The sequence below is a fragment of the Mizuhopecten yessoensis genome, unplaced genomic scaffold (genome assembly GCF_002113885.1).
Source record: "Mizuhopecten yessoensis strain PY_sf001 unplaced genomic scaffold, ASM211388v2 scaffold8469, whole genome shotgun sequence".
In the NCBI taxonomy this organism is placed as follows: domain Eukaryota; kingdom Metazoa; phylum Mollusca; class Bivalvia; order Pectinida; family Pectinidae; genus Mizuhopecten; species Mizuhopecten yessoensis.
The window spans coordinates 172,888-195,523 of NW_018407563.1; the positions used below are offsets into that span (position 1 = coordinate 172,888).

At 36.0% G+C, this 22,636-nt stretch overlaps 2 protein-coding genes across 5 annotated transcripts in view; both read right to left on the reverse strand.

The window, feature by feature from the left end:
* Window positions 1-8,868, reverse strand: part of LOC110456021 (E3 ubiquitin-protein ligase HECTD3-like) — a 27,715-nt gene extending 18,847 nt beyond the window's left edge. For both annotated transcript variants that reach the window (XM_021506534.1, XM_021506533.1), the window contains exons 1-5: window positions 8,342-8,868; window positions 5,975-6,120; window positions 5,023-5,254; window positions 2,047-2,165; window positions 545-658 (exon numbers count right to left, since the gene is read on the reverse strand). In XM_021506534.1, the coding sequence (XP_021362209.1) occupies window positions 545-658; window positions 2,047-2,165; window positions 5,023-5,254; window positions 5,975-6,120; window positions 8,342-8,632 (902 nt within the window). In that variant the 5' untranslated portion in view covers window positions 8,633-8,868. The remainder of the gene's footprint in view (window positions 1-544; window positions 659-2,046; window positions 2,166-5,022; window positions 5,255-5,974; window positions 6,121-8,341) is intronic.
* Window positions 8,869-15,252: 6,384 nt separating this feature from the next.
* LOC110456029 (multiple epidermal growth factor-like domains protein 10) overlaps window positions 15,253-22,636 on the reverse strand; it is a 24,697-nt gene continuing 17,313 nt past the window's right edge. For all 3 annotated transcript variants that reach the window (XM_021506550.1, XM_021506549.1, XM_021506548.1), the window contains 7 exons: window positions 21,630-21,725; window positions 21,213-21,302; window positions 19,184-19,279; window positions 18,923-19,018; window positions 18,660-18,780; window positions 18,362-18,408; window positions 15,253-17,727 (listed from right to left, as the gene is read on the reverse strand). In XM_021506550.1, coding sequence (XP_021362225.1) covers window positions 17,651-17,727; window positions 18,362-18,408; window positions 18,660-18,780; window positions 18,923-19,018; window positions 19,184-19,279; window positions 21,213-21,302; window positions 21,630-21,725 — 623 coding nt within the window. In that variant the 3' untranslated portion in view covers window positions 15,253-17,650. The remainder of the gene's footprint in view (window positions 17,728-18,361; window positions 18,409-18,659; window positions 18,781-18,922; window positions 19,019-19,183; window positions 19,280-21,212; window positions 21,303-21,629; window positions 21,726-22,636) is intronic.

Here is a 22,636-nt window from a genome sequence, read left to right on the forward strand (position 1 = left end):
TGTAGTAGTGTATAAAACTGACCAGTCTAGTACCAGTGATACATGTAGTAGTGTATAAAACTGACCAGTCTATTACCAATTATAGTAGTGTATAAAACTGACCAGTCTAGTACCAGTGATACATGTAGGAGTGTATAAAACTGAACAGTCTAGTACCAGTGATAGTAGTGTATAAAACTGACCAGTCGAGGACCAGTGTACGTAGTGTATAAAACTGACCAGTCTAGTACCAGTGAAACATGTAGTAGTGTATAAAACTGACCAGTCTAGGACCAGTGTACGTAGTGCATAAAACTGACCAGTCTAGTACCAGTGATACATGTAGTAGCGTATAAAACTGAACAGTCTAGGACCAGTGATAAGAGTGTATAAAACTGGCCAGTCGAGGCCCAGTGTACGTAGTGTATAAAACTGACCTGTCTAGTACCAGTGATACATCTAGTAGTGTATAAAACTGAAAAGTCTAGTGCCAGTGATACATGTAGTAGTGTATAAAACTGACCAGTCTAGGACCAATGATAGTAAAGAAGTGTATAAAACTGACCAGTCTAGTACCAATGTACGTAGTGCACGCAGGTTTTCCTGTTCCCCGCCCTGTACTATCACCCGGGCTGGTAGGTAGTTGTCATCAGAGCCATCTAGAGTCAGCTGTAGCTTTCTGGGGAACATAAATAGGTACACATAAGTTATATCAACACGTAATTAAGTAATATCAACACGTAAGTAATATCAAAGCAATTTCTTGCATAACATAACAGCATCTCAATCCCATATTTGTAACTGGGCCAAATTTGTTTTTAACTCATCAGGATCTTCCTATGATAATTTATACTTATTCGGTATAAATAATACTGGGGTAAAGAACCAACCCCCAATAAGTGTCCAGGAATGTTTACATTTGTTTTCTAGGTTTCAGGAAGATACATAATTATTTATTTGGTAAAAAGGTTAATTAAAGGTACTCTTTGAAATGAAGGAGGTGAAAACTTAACCACCTAGAGCCCTTGACAGTGGCTACTTGAAACTGAAAATATTTGTATAGCAACCAAATCAACCAACAGCAGAAGTTGGTAACATCAAAACTTTGAAATAGCAGAAAAGTAATGAGTGTAAATGAATATTTTTTGGGTTTTGGCAATATGATCAAATAATATATTGGCAAATTGCCATAACAGAACGATAAGAGTAATACGTAAAAGAAACATACAAGGACAAGGTACAATATATAAACAAGAGGTCCAGAGGGCCTGTATCGCTCACCTGTTTCTTTTGTTACATGAAACTGACATATATGAAACTTCAGACCAAATTTGGTAACTAGAACACAAGACATTTTAACATCTCTTCAACTGTTTTCAACAAGTTTTTAACATATTTGACCCCTGTGAATTTGAAATTAGGTCAAGGTCATTTTAATGAGGAAACTTTATAGCATTCCATCCCCGGTACCAACTGGTCAAATATCTTGACCCTGGGCCTTATGGAACTTGAGAAAAAGATTGTAAAAGCTTTTAACCCATGTCGACCTTTGACCCCCGACTAGCACTTACCCGTAAGTTGACCTTTGACCTTATTACTGTGCAGAGGAAATAAAATTGTACTGCTGGTCTACTTAACATACCCAAGTATAATGACTCTAGTCCAAATGGTTCTTAGGATATTGTTGTTTTAAGTTTTCACATATTTGACCCCTGTGACCTTAAAACTAGGTCAAGGTCATTTTTATAAGGAAACTTTATGGCACTCCATCAAAGGTACCAACTGGTCAAATATCATTACCCTTCGTCCTCCAGTTCTTCAGGAAAAGTCGCAGTACGGCACAACCACAAGGCCAAGATAGCTAAATATATTATTCAACTACAATAGTGAATTCAGATCTAGGTTAACCCTTTCACCCCTATGTCACTTTAGTTAACTCTTCCTTGCTTTGATCTGGATGAGTCCATTATGGTCTACAGTGGTGAAAGAGTTAAGATCATTTCAATTAAACGAAATATCTGTAGATACATATACTAGAAAGCTGACATGAGATAAAAAAAGACTCACAAAATCACAGTTCCTTTTTTCATCTTGAGAAGGATCCAGTGGTTCCCTTGACTACCATCACTCTCCCAATAGGTGTCGGGGTCAGCATCTGTCAGACATGATGGTCCAGCCTCGTCATCCTGTGTTAATATAAAACAATAAAGTAAATAGGGTTTAGTCTTCTCTACACCCCTGGAATATGTCATAGCAAAATTGAAGGCTCGGTGTGCGCCACCTTGTTGATGAGACAAGACTAGTTCGATCCTTTGATGTACATCTCGTGGTCACGTAACGGTAAAAATTGACAGGCTTTGAAGTCGGGCATCTCTCCTTTGTAATCTTCAAAGGACATGTATCAGCCTAGCGATTGGTCAGTTTTTATTACCTGAGACCAATCAAACAGCTATCTTTGTGCCTTCAATTTTGCTATGACATATTCCAGGGGTGTAGAGAGCGTAAGTTAGCGTAACCCCTGGGTATCGAGGATGGGCAAGGGGATACCTGAACCGGGGTTGTAAATAGTTGTGTCTTCGGGAGAAAAGGAGGGAGGAATGTAGTGGAACTGGACTGGGTCGATTGTCGATGATGAGATAGCTCAATTGGTATAAGGACACATTTTTGTCATCACAACTACCAAACCGTATTTGCCTATAAGCTGATCATTTGCACTGTTATAAATAAGCATGGGACAATAACCTCTTCTACTTTATATGATTGAATGAATTATCTAAAACATATCATGAAAAACACAGAATTATCAAGGACTTCAATTGGAAAAACAATAATACTGTTGTATGTAGTGCCCTGCAGGGAAGGCAGCATTCCATTGAATCTAGGATACACACACTATTATGTCTATGTAAATTGAACCTAGGATACACACACTATAATGTCTATGTAAATTGAACCTAGGATACACACACACTATTATGCCTATGTAAATTGAACATAGGATACACACACTATTATGTCTATGCAAATTGAACCTAGGATACACAGGCTATTATGCCTATGTGAATTGAACCTAGGATACACAGGCTATTATGTCTATCTAAATTGAACCTAGGATACACAGGCTATTATGCCTATGTAAATTGAACCTAGGATACGCACACTATTATGCCTATGTAAATTGAACCTAGGATACACAGGCTATTATGTCTATCTAAATTGAACCTAGGATACACAGGCTATTATGCCTATGTAAATTGAACCTTGGATACACAGGCTATTATGTCTATGTAAATTGAACCTAGGATACACACACTATTAAGCCTATGTAAATTGAACCTAGGATACACAGGCTATTATGACTATGTAAATTGAACCTAGGATACACAGGCTATTATGACTATGTAAATTGAACCTAGGATACACAGGCTATTATGCCTATGTGAATTGAACCTAGGATACACAGGCTATTATGTCTATCTAAATTGAACCTAGGATACACAGGCTATTATGCCTATGTGAATTGAACCTAGGATACACAGGCTATTATGTCTATGTAAATTGAACCTAGGATACACAGGCTATTATGTCTATCTAAATTGAACCTAGGATACACAGGCTATTATGCCTATGTGAATTGAACCTAGGATACACAGGCTATTATGTCTATGTAAATTGAACCTAGGATACACACACTATTATGGCTATGTAAGTTGAACCTAGGTACACACACTATTATGTCTATGTAAATTGAACCTAGGTTACACACACTATTATGTCTATGTAAGTTGAACCTAGGTACACACACTATTATGTCTATGTAAGTTGAACCTAGGTACACACACTATTATGTCTATGTAAATTGAACCTAGGTTACACACACTATTATGTCTATGTAAGTTGAACCTAGGTACACACACTATTATGTCTATGTAAATTGAACCTATGATACACACACTATTATGTCTATGTAAATTGAACCTATGATACACACACTATTATGTCTATGTAAATTGAACCTATGATACACACACTATTATGTCTATGTAAATTGAACCTATGATACACACACTATTATGTCTATGTAAATTGAACCTAGGATAAACACACTATTATGCCTAGGTAAATTGAACCTAGGATACACACACTATTACGCCTATGTAAATTGAACCTAGGATACACAGGCTATTATGCCTATGTAAATTGAACCTAGGATACACACACTATTATGCCTATGTACCTGCTCTGTGTCTTCAATTCATCAGAACACAGTGATGCTTAAGGCAAATCAGCCTTGATTTACTAGCAAACTGCGGGAATAGATCTTACCCGCCAACTCTCCCTATTTAGGAGGGAGACTACTGATTTTGGACCCTTAAATTTAGTATTTTCAACCAGTGAATTTACTCAACATTTCTTATGTTCTAAGATCTAATTATTTCATCTGAACCTCACAAAGGGTTATTTTGTCTCTAGGGGGTAGATACACACATTTTATTTAGGTTTTAATTTTTGCATGCAGAATCTCCATGGAAATTTCAAAAGTTGGAAAGTATGAATATGACTATCATACATGTTCAATCATTCATCCAATTAGGATTTCTTTTACATTTTTTAATTGAATAAGTTTCCAAGTTGCATGTCCTCTTTTTCTGAAGCATGGATCGATTGAACTTCTCTTTTCAATGTTTACATTACTGACTGTTTCTTAATTTTCTGCATATAAAAGATCAAAATTTATTGTAATCAATTCTACAAAATTAAGAACAGATAAACTAGTGTCAGACAATAATTATGCTTAAAAGAATACTATTTTTTTTCAAAATTGAGATTTGACTTTATATTCAAATCAAAAGTATGTTTTATAAATTTCATGGGTAATGTACATGCGGAGAAAAAAATAGTATCAAGAATTATGAATTTATTTTTGGGTAATTTAAAGTGAACATATTTCATTAAATCTTAATGGCATAAGTCTACATCAAGCACTCAAGTGTGAACATGAGAAATCACAGTAAAATGTTGTCCATTATAAACAACACTTACACAACAGGACGACACGTCTACTGACTCCACGAAGCTTTTGATGCTGCCCAGGTGGTCATTGTCTGGTGGAATGTGCTGGGACATTAGTCTAACCAGCTCCTCGTCCCCCTCCAGTGTCCAACCGGCCGGGATTTCCCTCAGACATGACATGGCCGACACATCACTGTCAGCTAGCCGCACTCTCCGAGTGAGGAACTGGCCTGCAAAGTGCTGCTCTACTGCATCTTCCCAGCTGTTATACAAAAGTGGTATAGCTTTTATCATATGCCTTTACACTAAGACAATTTTCATAAGAAGGGAAAAGGAAATGTGAATAAAGTTGTCCTTCGTAAGATTTTGATATCAATATTAGTGAAAAAAATATGAATGTGGTAGTAATTATGAAATTCACTTCTTGGATTGGCCAATGTACATAATGACTGACAATAGGAAAGTCATATTTGAAAATACATATGAACGATGTGAACAGATACCATGATAGTATTGTATTATAGCTATATGATAACTGGAACATTGAAAGGTCAGCAAGGCCCACCCCCACACACTACCCTTGACCTTGACCTTAAATTGTTTTAACCCCTATATCACATCTACATATCACAGTGTATCACCATGCTAAAGTTCACTTTTGGATAACGAGATTAGGACAGAACAGTCTATTTTTAATAATTATATAACAGTGACCTTGACCTTATACAATTTTAAAACTCCTATTGAACATCTACATTTCACAGTGTATCATCATGTCTAACTTCAGAAAGATTGGGTTTTCGGTTTCCGAAATAATCTCCGGAAACAAAAGTGTGGGCGGACAGACAGATGGACAGAATTAGGACACCTTGGTATTACTATATATAGGGCACCTGCATCTCTGATGCGGGATCCTACTTACAAACAGTTTAAGCTATATCTAAATTAGTTATACATAACAAACATCTTTTAGTAGTTTTACCTGTCTGAATGTTTCCGGTTCTTGTCAAGGGTGTTACTGGGGAGGATTTGTAGAGCGGGATCATCAGAGGCTGTCTTACTGCTGTACTGGAGCACCCAGGCATCACTGTCATATGTGACGTACTCACCTGATGGACAACTTCTGAACTGTAAAAAGCAGTACAACGTATATGGTGTGACTGTGAACATACTAGTCTACGTAATTTAAAAAAAAAAAAATGAAACCTTATCAGTTCACATTGAATCTGATAAATGTTTATATACGGACATATGTACGTAAAAATGTATGTAGGTCTCAAGTCTGGCGTAAAACAATTCAGAATTGAACTAAGCTTCCCAATTAATACAAGGGAGGCTACAAGGCAGATCACACAAAGACTGAACATTCTTTATCTCTGGAAATTTTGAACATCTGCTTTTAGATCATAAACCTATCAGCATAGCAGGAACGTCATATGCATAATGGGCATTACATAACTGCATTCAGAAAAAGTACAAATGTTTAATTAATGAAATTATATCCTGGGGGACAGGTGTTTCAGCACTCAGTTGTTCGGTTCGTGTGAAAGATGTTTTGGTTGCTTGAATACAGTGCAAGATTTTCAGCACTAGTGTTAACTAAGACTAACTTTTCATCCCGGCACTGGGTTTGCATTTTGTGGTTTGATAGTGTGATCAGTATTTTAAGAATCTTCACTCTTTTCATCTTTACAAAAAAGTACCAAAACAACCTATTTTCAGGTACTGAAACTGGAATTGATGTCCAGTAGGGAAGTAAAAATGTAGCAACCATTTACTTTTAAAGCATGTCTTACAGTAAAACCCCACTAACTCGAACTCGTGGGATCACGATCAACAGGTCGAGGAATACATGGTATTCGACGAATCCGAGGTTCAACCGACATCGTCAATCAAGACGTTTTCAAGTTTGAACGTCTTTAAAGATGGTTGAGAATTCGCTTTGTGATTTCCGCTTAATATTGTCATGTCGAAATATGGTTTTACACACCTAGTGAATTAACACTTCCGCCAAATCATCGATGTCAAAACATCGTCTGGAAATAATAAATATGCACACAAAATGATAATGCAACTACAACAGGGTAATGGTACAGTGACTAAATGATACTGACGTTAATCCTCTAATTATCTGATGTCCAGCCGACACCTGTATAAGCACAATGAGCGTGGACCGCAACCTGTGCCTCGAGAATGTTGACAGCATGCGGCTATACACGCGGGTGTGTCTACCAGTTCAACGAATGGATAGGTAAAATACTAAGGTTTTGAGTGGTCGGGGAATAATTAGAATTTGAGCAATCCAAAGATAAATTTCAAAGAATATTTAGGAACAAGGTCGGGACCAAGCGAACTATTCGAGGAATAGGGGGTATTCGAGTTATGCGAGTTCGAGTAAGTGGGGTTTCACTGTATAAGTATACCTGGATTCCATACATCCATAACACTATTTTTGTTTTGCAGGGAAGAATGTTTGATCAGAGGTTATGGCCAGCAAAGCATATAATATTTTGTGGTTTGCCATTTCAGTACTTATTTTTTTTGGTACTGAGATGTTTTGGTACTTGAAGAAGTTTTTTTGATATTTTACAAGATTTTCAGCACCTGAACTGCTGTTTCAACTCAGTACTGCGTTTGCTCGTTATGTCTTGAATGGTGGGCTGCTGATTTTATATTTTCAGATTCTTCAGTATATTTCGTCTTTCCAATAAAGTACAAACCTATTGTGAACCAAAACATCTATCCTCGATATTCAGGGGTTATGCTCATTTCCACTCTCTACACCCCTTGAATATTTCATAGCAAAAGTGAAAGCTCAGTGTGCGCCACCTTGTTGATGAGACAAGAAGACTAGTTCAAAACGTCCATCCTCGATATCCAGGTGTTACCCTCACTTACTCTCTCTACACCTCTGGAATATTTCATAGCAAAATTGAAGAACACCTTAAGCTTATTGATGAGACAAGAACACTAGTTGTTCGAGCCTTTGATATACATCAAAAGAATGTGGCAGTCACTTAAAGGTAAAAAAATGACTGACTTTGAAGTCGGGAGCACGTGTCATCCCTTTGTAATCTTCAAATGACAGATACAGTATATATCGGCCTAGTGATTGTCAGTTTTTTTTTAACCCAAGACCAATCAATCAACTGTCTTTGTGCCTTCAATTTTGCTATGACATAGTCAAGGGGTGCAGAGAGCATTAGTGAGCATAACCCCTGGATATCGAGGATGCAAAACGTCTAGGATTCTTATTTGTTTCTTGATCAGTTTCATTTCATATTAATGACAAACACTGCTATAACACTAATAGGAGCTTCCATCACTTTTTATGACAAAGATATTTTACCTTTCTCACTTTCAGCCATTTCCCTTGAGAATTACAATATTCTTCACCACTAACTACTAATCGAGATTCGTTAGTCAATGTTATCTCTCCCACTTTTTTGCTGCTCTTCTGCACATCCTGATACAATTTAACCACACTTCTGTTTTGACTCTGGTATTCAACTTCTGCTGGAATATAACAGAGACACTCTGGTAGGGCTTTGCCTTCGCTGAAGCATCGAATAGATTCAAATAAGCATCGAATTCGCGCTAGGCGCCGTCTAGAACTCCACGCACTGTTAGTGTTAGTCATGTCTCTCACTGCGTCACTGTGTCGACAACACCTGTAGGTCGGCTACCACAAGACCTTTAATTTCTCGGTCATTATCATTCCTTCTGACTAGATGTGATCATAAAGATTGCTCACTGCATCAGGATGAATGCACTAAAATTAGGAAAGCATATTAACTTATTTCATAGACTGAAAATAACCACATATATATATATTCATTGGCAGTTTCACATTTTTAGGTGTCTTTGCTCCGGAAGTCGTTATCGTATGTAAAGTTAGGTTATAATTCCAAATTGCACTGTTTCGTATTTTCTTAGTAAAACATGTTACTCCCCTTTGACCATTATCAATGACATGGATATATTTCGACATATGTTTTCACGTACACTGTTGGTTTTGGTCTTATAACATCGCTATTTTTCGAAGGGGCTGGCTTAAATTTGTGTGAGGTCTAAACACAGAACCTTAATTGCCATCAAGCACCTTTAATTGGGAATAACCCGCCTGTGATAAAGGACCTGTTACAGGAACAAAAGAATTTTGCCCACAAAGCANCCATTCAAAACGGAACTTCTGATCTGTACAGTACAGATAATAACACACAACAATTTTGTCCCAAACCAGTAAAAACCAGAATGCAGCGAATGTAAGTTGATGGTAGGGTTTATATATAATTATTGCTCTAAATTTGCAAGGTCGACCACAACGTTTCCCGGCCCGACAGTTTGGAGTTCATGCATTTAAAACTATTGCATGTATAGTTAGTCTTTTAGACACACTGGACGATCTCATGTAACGCCAAGACAGAGCCTTTTTTAAACGGCGACGGAAATGGTAAACAAGGAGCAAAACGTTGTCCAGCTGAAACAACAAGCTGTTGGGCTATTTGGTGAGGACAGTGATTTCGGCCCACTGAGAAAACATGCGGTATCAAATAGACACTGGAGTAGGTGATAGGTGGCTCTAATGCAACGCAATTCCTAACACCGCCGCAACATCAATTATTCTTATAAAATGTTCAGAAAGAATCGAGATAATTAGTCAACTGTACTTTAATGAAATATCTTCAATAACATTTGCGGGGGAAAACTCCAAAAACAACAACAACAACAACAACAAACTGCGTAACGCATATGTTTCATAAGTAACTGGGGATGCAATTCAGAATCATACTTTTACAATACATACTTATTCCTCTGTTTGTCCTGAATTCGTAGTGTTCATTTGACCCTCTGCCGTAACCTTCATTAAACTAAATCCTCTGCCGACCTGCATGTCGTACCGACAGATTCTAAACCAAAACTTTCGTAATATAACAACAATTAAGACTTAAGCTTTGCAAATATTCAGAAGGTTCTATTTGTGACAAAATGGGCTGTAATTAGGTACCTAATGATAAAGAATGGAACCATCTTATAACATGTAAGGCAGTGGATATCAATAAAGAGCAGCGCTTTGGTCAAAAGTACATTGAGGTCAGATCTTACGATTGGGATAACACCGTGCAGTGATTGACAGGCAACTGTTGAATTGAAGATAGTGCTACAGGGCTACCATCTAAAGTGGTGACCAAGTCAGTCATGGATGACATAGAGATAAGGAACGAGAGTGTGAACTTCCCGAACCAGACAGGGGGTCATTGCCATATGGTGCATCTAGTATTGTTGTTTTGGAAGGGGAAAGTAAGCTTAAAAGTTAGATTAGAAGTTAGATTAAAATTGCTGCACGTGCCATATTACTTATGTACAATGGAAGGTACATACTCATGAATAGTATTTTTTGTATAGATTGTTAAAAGGACTTGGAGAGAATTTCATAGGTAATCTGGTAGTTTAGAGCTATTAGGAGTATCTGGAGAGAGAGCCGGGCCGGGGAAGGCCTCGGACGACGGGGCCAGGGATAGCCTGGGTCAGCACTTGGGGTGCTTTAGGAATATATAGTTGTTCGATGTTGTAACTCTATATGATCTGTGTGCAGGTAGATTGCTGTTATGTTCCAGAAATATGTTAAAAAAGGACAACTGTTAAAATTAAGAGAGATACGTGAAGTTAATAAAAGTCTGAGTCCACATCGTGACGTTAATAAAAACAAGAGGTCCACATGTTGTCAGCGTGCTATGTAACAAATTGTAAACACTCTTCTCCAGTTCTAACCACTGTTGTCGGAATATACAGAAACCGCGTATTTGTCTTGAATCCCCAGTTTTAAGAATGTTTATAAGTTGTTTTGTATACAAACAGTATTTTATGTTTTTGACACCTTTTCACTGTCAAGCAAAGAGTGCAAATGATATACATGTATCAAAGTTTTACTTTTTACACAAACAATTTAATGTACGTATTAAACGTGTCGCAACGTTTCATGACCGACTGGTCCCTTTGTCAAGATTTGACTGAGTGGGACACGTTTAATACGTACTTTGCTTGTGTAAAAGGTAAAACTTTCATATTACATATTTCCAAACTGATGAATCTTGTTAAAGAGAGTGCGAATAATCATTGTTGTAAGCATACAAGCTCGCAAAAATAGTTTTCAAAAATTGTTTGTGCATGACGTATATCAAATATAAAACAAATCCACAAGTCTTTGATCAGCAGACAAGAGCAGAGCAACCGTTACCATAAAGTAGCATATGGAAAGGAAAAAAAAGAAGCTTAGTGACGAGAAAAATATGAGATGCTTTAAAAAGATCCCACACTATTATAAAACTAAGCTACGTGGTAGCTTTTCTCACTAGGACGAAGAACAAGGACAATATCAATGAAGAACGATATAAAAGGGCCTATCCTACCTTAGTAAAAATGACCCATACATTTCGCGACAATCCGTAATAACCTATTGTGACTACATCGATTCCACTGGGATACAGTCTACCAAGGTGGCAGGCAGATACATGTAGCCAGCGTTCACACATGGAAAAGTAGAACACCGTATGGAAAATCGCATTGCATGTTCTATATTACATTTTACATATAGTAAGTCTAAGAAAGTTCTCCAAATGGTGTCCACATGAATACATTGCCATATAAGATACATGTCTTCATCTTCATAGTTATAGAAAGTACATTTTTATCATCTTTTATACCAAATTTAAACAGAAGCGTCGTTGTGCCTATTATTCTGTGATAGATTTTACACTGATTTTTATTTTGGAATGACATCATGAGTGCAGAGTCGTGGGAACAATTAACCAACCAAACTATGGGTAGCTCTGGGGAGCCCACTTTCACCTATTGATGCATGCTGCTCATGGAATATATGGAGCAAACACTCGTACGTGCTTATCGAGAACCGCCTCAAACTATGGGAAAGATATGTTAACGGTACATGTATCTTACAAGTGGTCAAAACAGGTGAGGTGAAATACACACCCTAATTGGATGTTGACACGTTACTTTTAAGACTGACATCTGGATTAGGAAGAGGCGAATGGCAAAACAGCTCCTCTTTATGTACCCGTATTCGTAAGGAGCGCTGCCGATTCTATAGAATTGCTAATGTAAAGAAAAAATATTTACCCATAACAATACCCCAACCACCCATCGCACCAAACACTGGGCGTGGTATACATACTATTGAGTATAGGGATATGAACCATGGGAAGTTATATATATGTAACAGGTACTGACTACGGAGGCATGGTAGTCTAGTGGTAAGACGCCGGTCCCGTGACCGAAGTCACGGCACGACACTGTTGTATCCTCGAACAAGATACTTTTCTCCACTTGTTCCAGTCTACTCAGCTGTTAATGAGTACGTGGTTAGGCAGTGCTGGAATTATTGAATGTGAGAGCCGAAATGGCAGCACCGGCAGCTCCCCAGGGAGTTTAGAAAGATATTGGTTGGTTGCAAAGGCCCTATAACCATGAATAATAATTTGTAAACCGCTTTGAGATTACCTAGGTTGTGGTAAAGCGGTATATAAGAACCTCTAATTATTAATAGTATGTGAAAATACAGACCAAGCGGAAAAAATGAAAACGAAAATGAAAAAGAACCGAAAACATATATAGATCTACCTGAATAGTATAGTTTAAGCATTGTTTTTAAACATGAAAGGGGTGTCTAAAGCATTTGCAATACGACCATCTCATCAGCAATCCCCATGTAAACAAACAATATCATTAAGCTGGGTTTTTTATAATTAAAAGTTATAGACAGGACCGGGATGATTAACCAAATGCCAAGCAACAGCGGCGACCATACAAAGATTCACATCCTAGAATGGGTCAACCCTCAAGTGCCGGAAAGGAAGGACAACTGGAAAAGGAGTAAAATGAATGAATCTAGATTTAAAGGGCTGATGAATTGATGAACATTGATAACGGGGCCCCCACTCATCAGTTTGACTGCAGTTATTAGAACGCAGGCCGAGATTCAGTGCAATTTGTGTATGTTAGTGTCATCTGGGACATTGACAGTATCAATTAATGTTGTCCTAGCAAGGCTACAGAGCCAGCTCCCTAAGGTCTAGTTTCGTGGGCAGCACACGCGTGTCTGTGTCTATGAGTGTATACTGAAGGTATTTTGACCACTCATGAATGGTGTGAGCCTATACTCCCTTCTCTTGATTGATATTGATACAAGAAAATACATGAACATTTTGTTTCATTATGAAATAGTCATATTTACTTGAGCATTAAATGGGATAAATGTATATAACGACATATATAACAACATTATTGTATGAATAGAGACATAAATAAAATTAATAGCGGTATACATTATAGAACACCTTACATAATGTATTCTTTAATTGACTGTCCATACATTATGTATTATAGATGTATATGTCTTTTATAGAAAGTATGATTGAAAAACATACATACAAATTTTTCATGCAGCATGATATGAATATAATAATAATGTCTTATTTTATTTCTATACAATATTTATATTACACTTTAAGTGAAATAATAGCTGGTATTTATATCATTATTTTCTAATAGCATAACTTATTGCTGTTGAGATAAAAAAAAAAAAAAAAAAAAAAAAAAAAACAAAAAAAATCCACTACCAGAAACTATGAATGATATATACACTCCAAACTCGAAATACAAATCACTGTTACATATATGTATCAAGTGAATCAACATCAAAGTCGAAGTTAAAATCACAAAAATCTACCAACAATGTTTCCGTGTTTGAAATGTAGAACTATAATCCAATTTGAAAAACAAACAACACTTGGAAAAAATAAAAGTGAAGTCAGAGATCCTGGAATGGAACTACGTCACATAATAACATTCCTTTTGTGTTTTCGGATACTTTCCGCGCCACTTTTACCACTTTATATGTCTAATCACACGTTGCCATCGTCACTATCGTCACTTTCGTCGAGCATATCCTCTTCCTCCTCTTCATTGTCATTCATTTGATTTTCAAGCAAGTCATTTTCCACACAGAAAAGTCGAGTATGTGCTCCCCAATATCAACAACAAAGTTATAGGTTTTTGGATGGTTATCCATCTCTACCAGCAGTTCAAGAAACTGATTGTCCTCACTGTTTCCAAACGCCATGTGTGACTTCACATTACCACCAATGGTTGGGAAATGGACAGGCTCCATGTGTAGAAAACAGTGTCATAAGAAAAGAGAAATACTCAAAACACTGGAAAGTGATTAACAATCTTAGAGGATGGAATGACCCCCGATATCTCGCCAAGAAAGGTGGAATGGAAGAAGGTGAATGGGTTGTCACCCATCGCCGAGAAGTTATGCCAGTGTGTGTTCTAACTTGTGTCAGGAATTTGTACCCAAATCCTAAAGGACAGTCATACATGGGACATAAGTGGGAATAACTGTGAATAGAATGGAGTTTATGGAATAATATCATTCAACAAAAAATGATGTTTACATCATTTAAACCAAAATTATAATTCTGAACGATAGTGTCTGTTAATTGTTTTTGTTTTCCACAGCTTGTAAATGTAAACACACACAGTCAATTCACAATTATCATGAGACATATCATGTTGCACATAACTGTACAGAGCAGGACCTCTTCTCACACAAACTGAGTTTGGCTGCTGACCTGTCACATACATTTTTTGTAGAGATTAGGTAACCAATGGTTTGCCTGGATACCGAATCCCGGCCTTTAAAGCATGAGGAAAAGACGCTATTCCTTCCGGAGCTACCACGATGTTAACGATGCAGTAGTCTCTATTGGTTTTTATTTGTAATCTTTTCTAAATCCCCCACCCTTCCGACCCCATAATCAGAAGAAACAAAAACAAAGGTACTACAATTCTGTTCACCGTTGGTCAATACAATATCTGAGTAGTTAGGTATCGAACTGTCATCTTTTAGAATTATATGTCCCTTTGGCGTCATCAATATATGTTCAATCGCATTATCAAACCATTCGCTATCTGCTTACAACACTTAAAACAGAGCCCCAATATGAATAAGAGGGCGCCATGCACTTGCAAAGCTGACGCGTGTCATGGTGAAGTACCACCAGTCTGTAATTGTATTAACTAATAATATTTATATATAACTCATGACATACGTAACATTGGTGCACACTTTCCTTTTTCTTTTCTTTTGGTTAATGTTCGCATGTTGAAGAGATCCCAGCATATTTTTATATATCCGGTTAAACATAACAATAAAACACAGAAATATAATATAAATTTATTTCACTGCAGGATGCAAATTGTTTTTTGAAGAAAAAAATGACATTGTTTCTGCTGATATATTCGGAGAGAAACAATTTACATGTGTGATTTATTTAATAAGAAATATGCACGCATGACCTAAATAAAATATATGCATGTGTGTCCATTTAAAAAGAATTCGCACGTCTGGCTAATTATAAAAAATACACATGTTAATGATTTAATAACGTTATACACATGTGAGTTTTAAGTATGTATGATAAACTAAATACAACACGCATGCTCTTACAGATCGAGTCCTGTATTTACTTCATGCTACTGACATGTTCGGTTTCGTAAGTATATTCAAAAATCGTATTGCCTATAAAACAACCGAAATTTGTAAGATGATATTATATCGTGTAGATATATTATTATTGTACACAGCTAAGTTTATACAATTTTCTTTGCGTTTTCCTCGCCTGCAGCATTCCTGTCTAATGACAGTTTAGCGACCGATGTCAGCGCATGACATTCTTAGTCTTCACAAATTTACCATTCTGATAACAATACCATATTAGGAATCATTGATACACGTCATAGGTGGCAATGGTTTACAGAGTATCTGTGCTTTGTTTAACAAATACTGTTATTTTATACAAACATGTAGTGATTTCAATACTAGACCAATCACCAATACAATCCTTGTGTTATAATGGTTTAACAGACAAGAATTATATGTACTTTATAAAAAAATATTTAGATGGAGAGAAATCATGTTTCATGTAGTGTTGTTAAATGAAAAATATCATTTCAAGAAAAACCTGCTAACAAAGTCAATATGTTGCCTTGTCCCAAAATTAACTGCTTTTCAAATTTTTCAATTTTCGAACTTGGTAAGATCTATACTAAATAATATACTTGTACATATTAAATGGATTTTAATATTGACTTTAAATATACATCAATCATTTAATGTTTATAAAAATTGGCATAAATTTACTGCATTTGCAATAAATTGAAACATTTGGACAACTCCCATTCTTTTTTGGCGGAGTTTACTTAAAACAAGACGCAAATAGTCCTATAAAAATAGGTTAATGTAACAATATTTTACGCTAGTACGTACGAAGGCAGCATTATAAACTGGTCAGTTAAATGTAATAAAAAGTTAAAAACGAAATAGGATAACACAAGAAAAAACGGTACAAGGAGTGTATTAAAATACAAACGAACATTCATCATGTCATTAAATATGTTAACAAGCGTCTACCATGATATACACTGTAATAAAGCCAGTATATACCCTTTCTTTATGAAACACGTGTGATGAAGCCTGCAGTTACGTCGATTGGCTAGTTCCGTGTGAATTGTATTCATACGCGTGGGCAAGACCTTTTTCTTTTCTTACGAAGCGTTAAAATGACGCCTTGTTTCAAGAGATTATATTTTAGTAATCAAACATTCTCCCAAACTGTCTGATGCAAATCATCGGTCATTATAAATTTCGGAGCTTAAACAATTACAGCCTTGTAAATGACGGCCAGTACAAGAAACAATTTAACACAATACAAGTATGACAACGAACAATCACCTTACTTAATCGTCGACAAATACTTGCACATGTGTAACACAATCCAAAACACTTTCAACAAACCATTAGCATTCTTTGCCTTTCAAGTTAGTTTGAGCATTATATTCGATTAAAAAAAACATTCTGGTTGGAACATTCAATATCCCCATCAATTATTATGTAAACATGGATAATTCCGTAGGTGTCAAAATGCGCCGTCCGTTAGTTGTGTATGACACCGTTTCGCACCAAGTGACGTCACGCCCGACATCACGAACAGACAGTCTCCCAGGCTCTAGTAAATTAAGGATTTGTTATACATAATTTGTAAATATGTAAATAATTTCATGTGTTTAGAATATATTACGGATGACTTCATTCATGAATCCAGGCTGTTTCTTTGGCTTTTTCTTCTTTTGCAGGTTAATTTGACATTCTTTCGGTTTTGAGTGATTTAGTAACATGTTGACGATCAGCTTGCGATGACGACAAACAGAAACCAAGTTGGGAAAAAAAACGATGGTAAGTTCGTCATATGATAAAAAGAATATGTCATTTGTTTCTTTTCATATACAATCGTTTACTACATGTAGTTTTCAGTTTTGCTCGCTTAGAAGGCAAATAAAATAATCCAAACTCATATCATAAATATCATACGCAGGGAAACTCATGACAGATCTTTTAATCAAATTGAACCTTCGTCATTTAATACTTTTTTTTATACTTTCGTCGTATAATGAAAAATGTTATAAAAAAAAAGTTTTATTTTAATAAATGTGCAAAGGTATCATGTAATCAAATGAAATAGGAATCGAAATGCATGATGCATCAATCAAAGTATAGTATGGCAGCGATCGTAACAGTTCAGTCCTCAAGTGTTGACATGCTGTACAAGTGATGTTGTTCCATTTCAGTCATATTCAACTCAGCATAATGGTGATCTGTAAGATGAAGTGGCATATACATATTGATACATCTGACAAGACAATCGAAATCATATAAAAATGTCCCACGATCGCAATCACATTTAACACTTGATAAACAAACATCTTCTGTGGGTGATAGTACAAACTATCAACCGTTGAAAGGGATTAAAGACATGCTGTCATAGAACTTGATGATTTTGAGCAAAAAAAGCGAAAGAAAACATTTGCTATTGACGTTACGCATAATAAATTAAAAAACATTTATCAGATGGAGATAATACCGAGTATCACCCCATGGAGAAGCTAGTGTTGCGAGACCGACATATTCTAAAGATGACTCTTATATCGTAATATTTGTATTATAGAAATTTACATATCTGAATGGCTTAGAACTTTCCGTGCATATAATTTTACCTACACTTATTTATGTATACCAAGGTTAACACAGTCATCTGAGCGTCAATGTAGCAATGATAACGTTTGTTATCTCTTATTTTTCTGTTTTATTTAGATTATTATTCGCGTGAATTGATTTTTTTTTATGAATTTGCACGTTCTTCCTTTGAAAGGAAAGGAAATTAATTGTTAAATATTTTCTACAACACACTATATACTTTCTTAATGTGTATGAAACAAACAAAAAACGTACCTTCTTTTTTGGCAGTAGCGGGAGCTGTGTCAGTTGTTTGTTTCATTCTACAATCATAGTCATAGAAACAATGACTATAGATAATCACTTCAAATCAAACTGCTCCATGTATTTATAAACATTTTTGAAAAGTTTCACCGAAGTGAAATGTATCAGTTTTTGATATTATTTATGATTGTTCTTGCATTATCCCTCTCAAACTGACAAACGAGACAATCATTGGCATTCTGTTTGCATTTGAAGGAGACAAGTATTCAAACAAGCATTGTTTATATAAGTTATGCAAACTTGGACATACCGGATGATATAGACAACAGCAGCTACCAACAGAAGAAAAACTATCCCCAACAACGCTGAAAGGACAGGAACATCTACTCCGTCTGTCGGGGAATCATTAGTACTTCCGGTAGACGACATTTCTGTTATAACACAGCGATACGTTATATTGAATTATTTAAATTCATTAACTTACAACTAAATGATAGAAAGAAGAGGTAAATTAGTGACGTCACGAAGTTGACAATTTAGAATTTTAATTCGTTATATTAATAACTGCAATACCTTCACACGTTCCATCAGTCTGAAAGCAAGGTCTACCTCGGCAACTGTCAGCACAGGATTTTTCGCATCTATATCCATAGGTACCAGGTTCGCACTCTTTATATAAATCAAAAGAGACATGTAAATTAAATCACTCATTATGACAATACTATCAACTTTCGCGGTGATTGACAAGTTAAATTACAGTTTTTCACTTAAATATTTCGACGATTAAATTTATCTAATTTGAAAAAAATTAAACCAATATCTAAATATATTTACCTGCACAAATTCCTGATGTTTGTTCACAAATTTGGCCTTTGCAGTTAGTCGGACAGGTTTTGTTACAATGGACACCAGACTTGCCAGTTTTACAGCCTAAATGTGTAATTGGTTACCAAATTGACAGTGTTATTATTTTGTACAATGTTGAGAACAATGCATCAAAACAATACTGTTAGGACCTGGAGGACAATGATAATGGACAAATACAATACTGTTTGGACATGGAGGACAATGATGATAATCAAAACAATACTGTTAGGACCTGGAGGACAATGATGATAATCAAATACAATACTGTCAGGACCTGAAGGACAATGATCATGGACAAATACAATACTGTAAGGTCATGGAGAACAATGATAATGGACAAATACAATACTGTTAGGACCTGGAGGACAATGATCATGGACAAATACAATACTGTTAGAACATGAGGACAATAATGATTGACAAATACAATACTGTAAGGACCTAGAGGACAATGATGATAATCAAATACAATACTGTTAGAACATGGAGGACAATGCTAATGGACAAATACAATACTTTTAGGACCTGGAGGACAACTGTAATAAACAAATACAATACTGTTAGAACATGAGGACAATAATGATTGACAAATACAATACCGTAAGGACCTAGAGGACAATGATTATAATCAAATACAATACTGTCAGGACCTGGAGGACAATGATCATGGACAAATACAATACTGTTAGGACCTGGAGGACAATGATGATAGACAAATGCAATACTGTTAGGACATGAGGACAATGATGATAGACAAATACAATACTGTTAGAACCTGGAGGACAACGATGATAGACAAATACAATACTGTTAGGACCTGGAGGACAACTATAATAAACAAATACAATACTGTTAGGACCTGGAGGACAATGATAATGGACAAATACAATACTGTTAGAACCTTGAGAACAATTATGACGGACACATACAATACTGTTAGGACTTGGAGGACAATGATTGTAGACAAATACAATACTGTTAGGACCTGGATGACAATGATGATAGACAAATACAATACTGTTAGGACCTGGTAGACAATGATGATAGACAAATACAATACTGTTAGGACATTGAGAACAATTATGACTGACAAATACAATACTGTTAGGACCTAGAGGACAATGATTATAGACAAATACAATACTGTTAGGACCTGGATGACAATGATGATAGACAAATACAATACTGTTAGGACCTGGTAGACAAAGATGACGGACAAATACAATACTGTTAGGACCTGGTAGACAATGATGATAGACAAATACAATACTGTTAGGACCTGGAGGACAATGATGATAGACAAATACAATACTGTAAGGACTTGGAGGACAATGATGATAGACAAATACAATACTGTTAGGACCTGGTAGACAATGATGACGGACAAATATAATACTGTTAGGACCTGGTAGACAATGATGATAGACAAATACAATACTGCTAGGACCTGGAGGACAATGATGATAGACAAATATAATACTGTTAGAACCTGGAGGACAATGATGATAGACAAATATAATACTGTTAGAACCTGGAGGACAATGATGATAAACAAATACAATACTGTTAGAACCTGGAGGACAATGATGATAAACAAATACAATACTGTTAGGACCTGGAGTACAATGATGATAGACAAATACAATACTGTTAGGACCTGGAGGACAATGATGATAGACAAATACAATGCTGTTAGAACTTGGAGGACAATGATGATAGACAAATACAATACTGTTAGAACCTGGAGGACAATGATGATAGACAACTACGTTACTGTTAGAACCTGGAGGACAATGATGATAAACAAATACAATACTGTTAGGACCTGGAGTACAATGATGATAGACAAAAACAATACTGTTAGGACCTGGAGAACAATTATGACGGACAAATACAATACTGTAAGGACCTGGTAGACAATGATGACGGACAAATACAATGCTGTTGGAACCTTGAGGACAATGGTGTTTACTACAACCTAATTTCTTGCAATCACCTTCGCAGTATCCCTCAGTCGTACAGTCGTCAAGGAGACAATTGGAAGGACAAGGGTCACAGCGGTCACCAAATCTTCCTACTGGACAATCTATACGGGAAAATGTTACAGTTTACTGCGCTCCACTATTCATACATGGTCGACCATTTTGTTAAACAAGTGTTTCTTTAAACATAATTGGAGGGAAACTTTAATTCATCAAACCTTTATGTATCTAGATAATATTATGAATGTTTTAGCGTAGAAAAGCATCTTAGAATGTATTTTGAATATGTCTTAATACCATATGAATTTCATTGAATTTATCGAAACAAATAACGTGACAATATATCCATTAGCTATTTTGAAATAATCTTTTTTGTAAACGATTCTGGACAGTGTGTATCGGATGCTCTCTTATTACATGTAGATGTGTACCTGCGCATGCTCCGTTTGCTTGTTTACAAGGCATCCCGTTACACACATCCGGACAATTATTATCACAATTGTAACCGTATGTTCCGACAGCACAATCTGACGATAGAACACCACAAAGCATCATTTGTTAATTTGATCAAAAACACATCAGAGCATTTCCCGAGACTTGGTAAAAGGTGTCATATTGAGACTTAGATTAATTCCCTCTATATGTAAAGCATTTCAGAATCCAGAACACCTGTAGCTAAATATTTCAATATATTGTTCATTTTGAAACGTCATTGACCTAAATTATGGAGGTTCAACAAATCCCCTGAAAGTTGTGATAGTCACCATAAATTCTAACCTTCATATAAGACCCAAATTAGAAAATAAGAACTCATATCTGTAATTTGAATGTTTAGATATTGTACGCTAGTTACTTAAATGGTACATAGACAGGTTTACATAGTCAATAGTAAAACCCTAAGACTTCTGTCTTCATTAAAAAAGTTCACCGGACTTATAACATGTCAATCTCTTTTGCAACCCAACTGAATGCTACGAAATTACATGATATCTAAAGTTCATTTATTTAAATAGGTAATGCGGAGCTCAATTCTCTTTTACTAGCAAACCGGCCCCATTTCAAAATAGATATTGTCATGCCTAGTTTTATCTTTTGTGCATTGTTCCAAAACCCAGGCCGTTACACCTCCCCAAAGCTACTAAAGGAAAATGAACCGACACACGACCTAAGTATATAAATGAACTTTAGAAATTATGTCATATCGTAGCATATAGGTAGATGTCAAAAGAGATTGACATGTTACAAGTCCAGTGACGATTGTTAGCAAGACACAATTTTTATGTCTTAATACTGACTATGTTAACCTCGCTACGTATCATTTTCGTAAATGAATGACGTACAGCTTCAACAAATCCAAAAGTTCCAATGTTAAATTAAGGTCTTTAAAATGAGGGGTTCAAAATGTGGGGGGTAACTATAGCATCTTTTATTGAAGGGG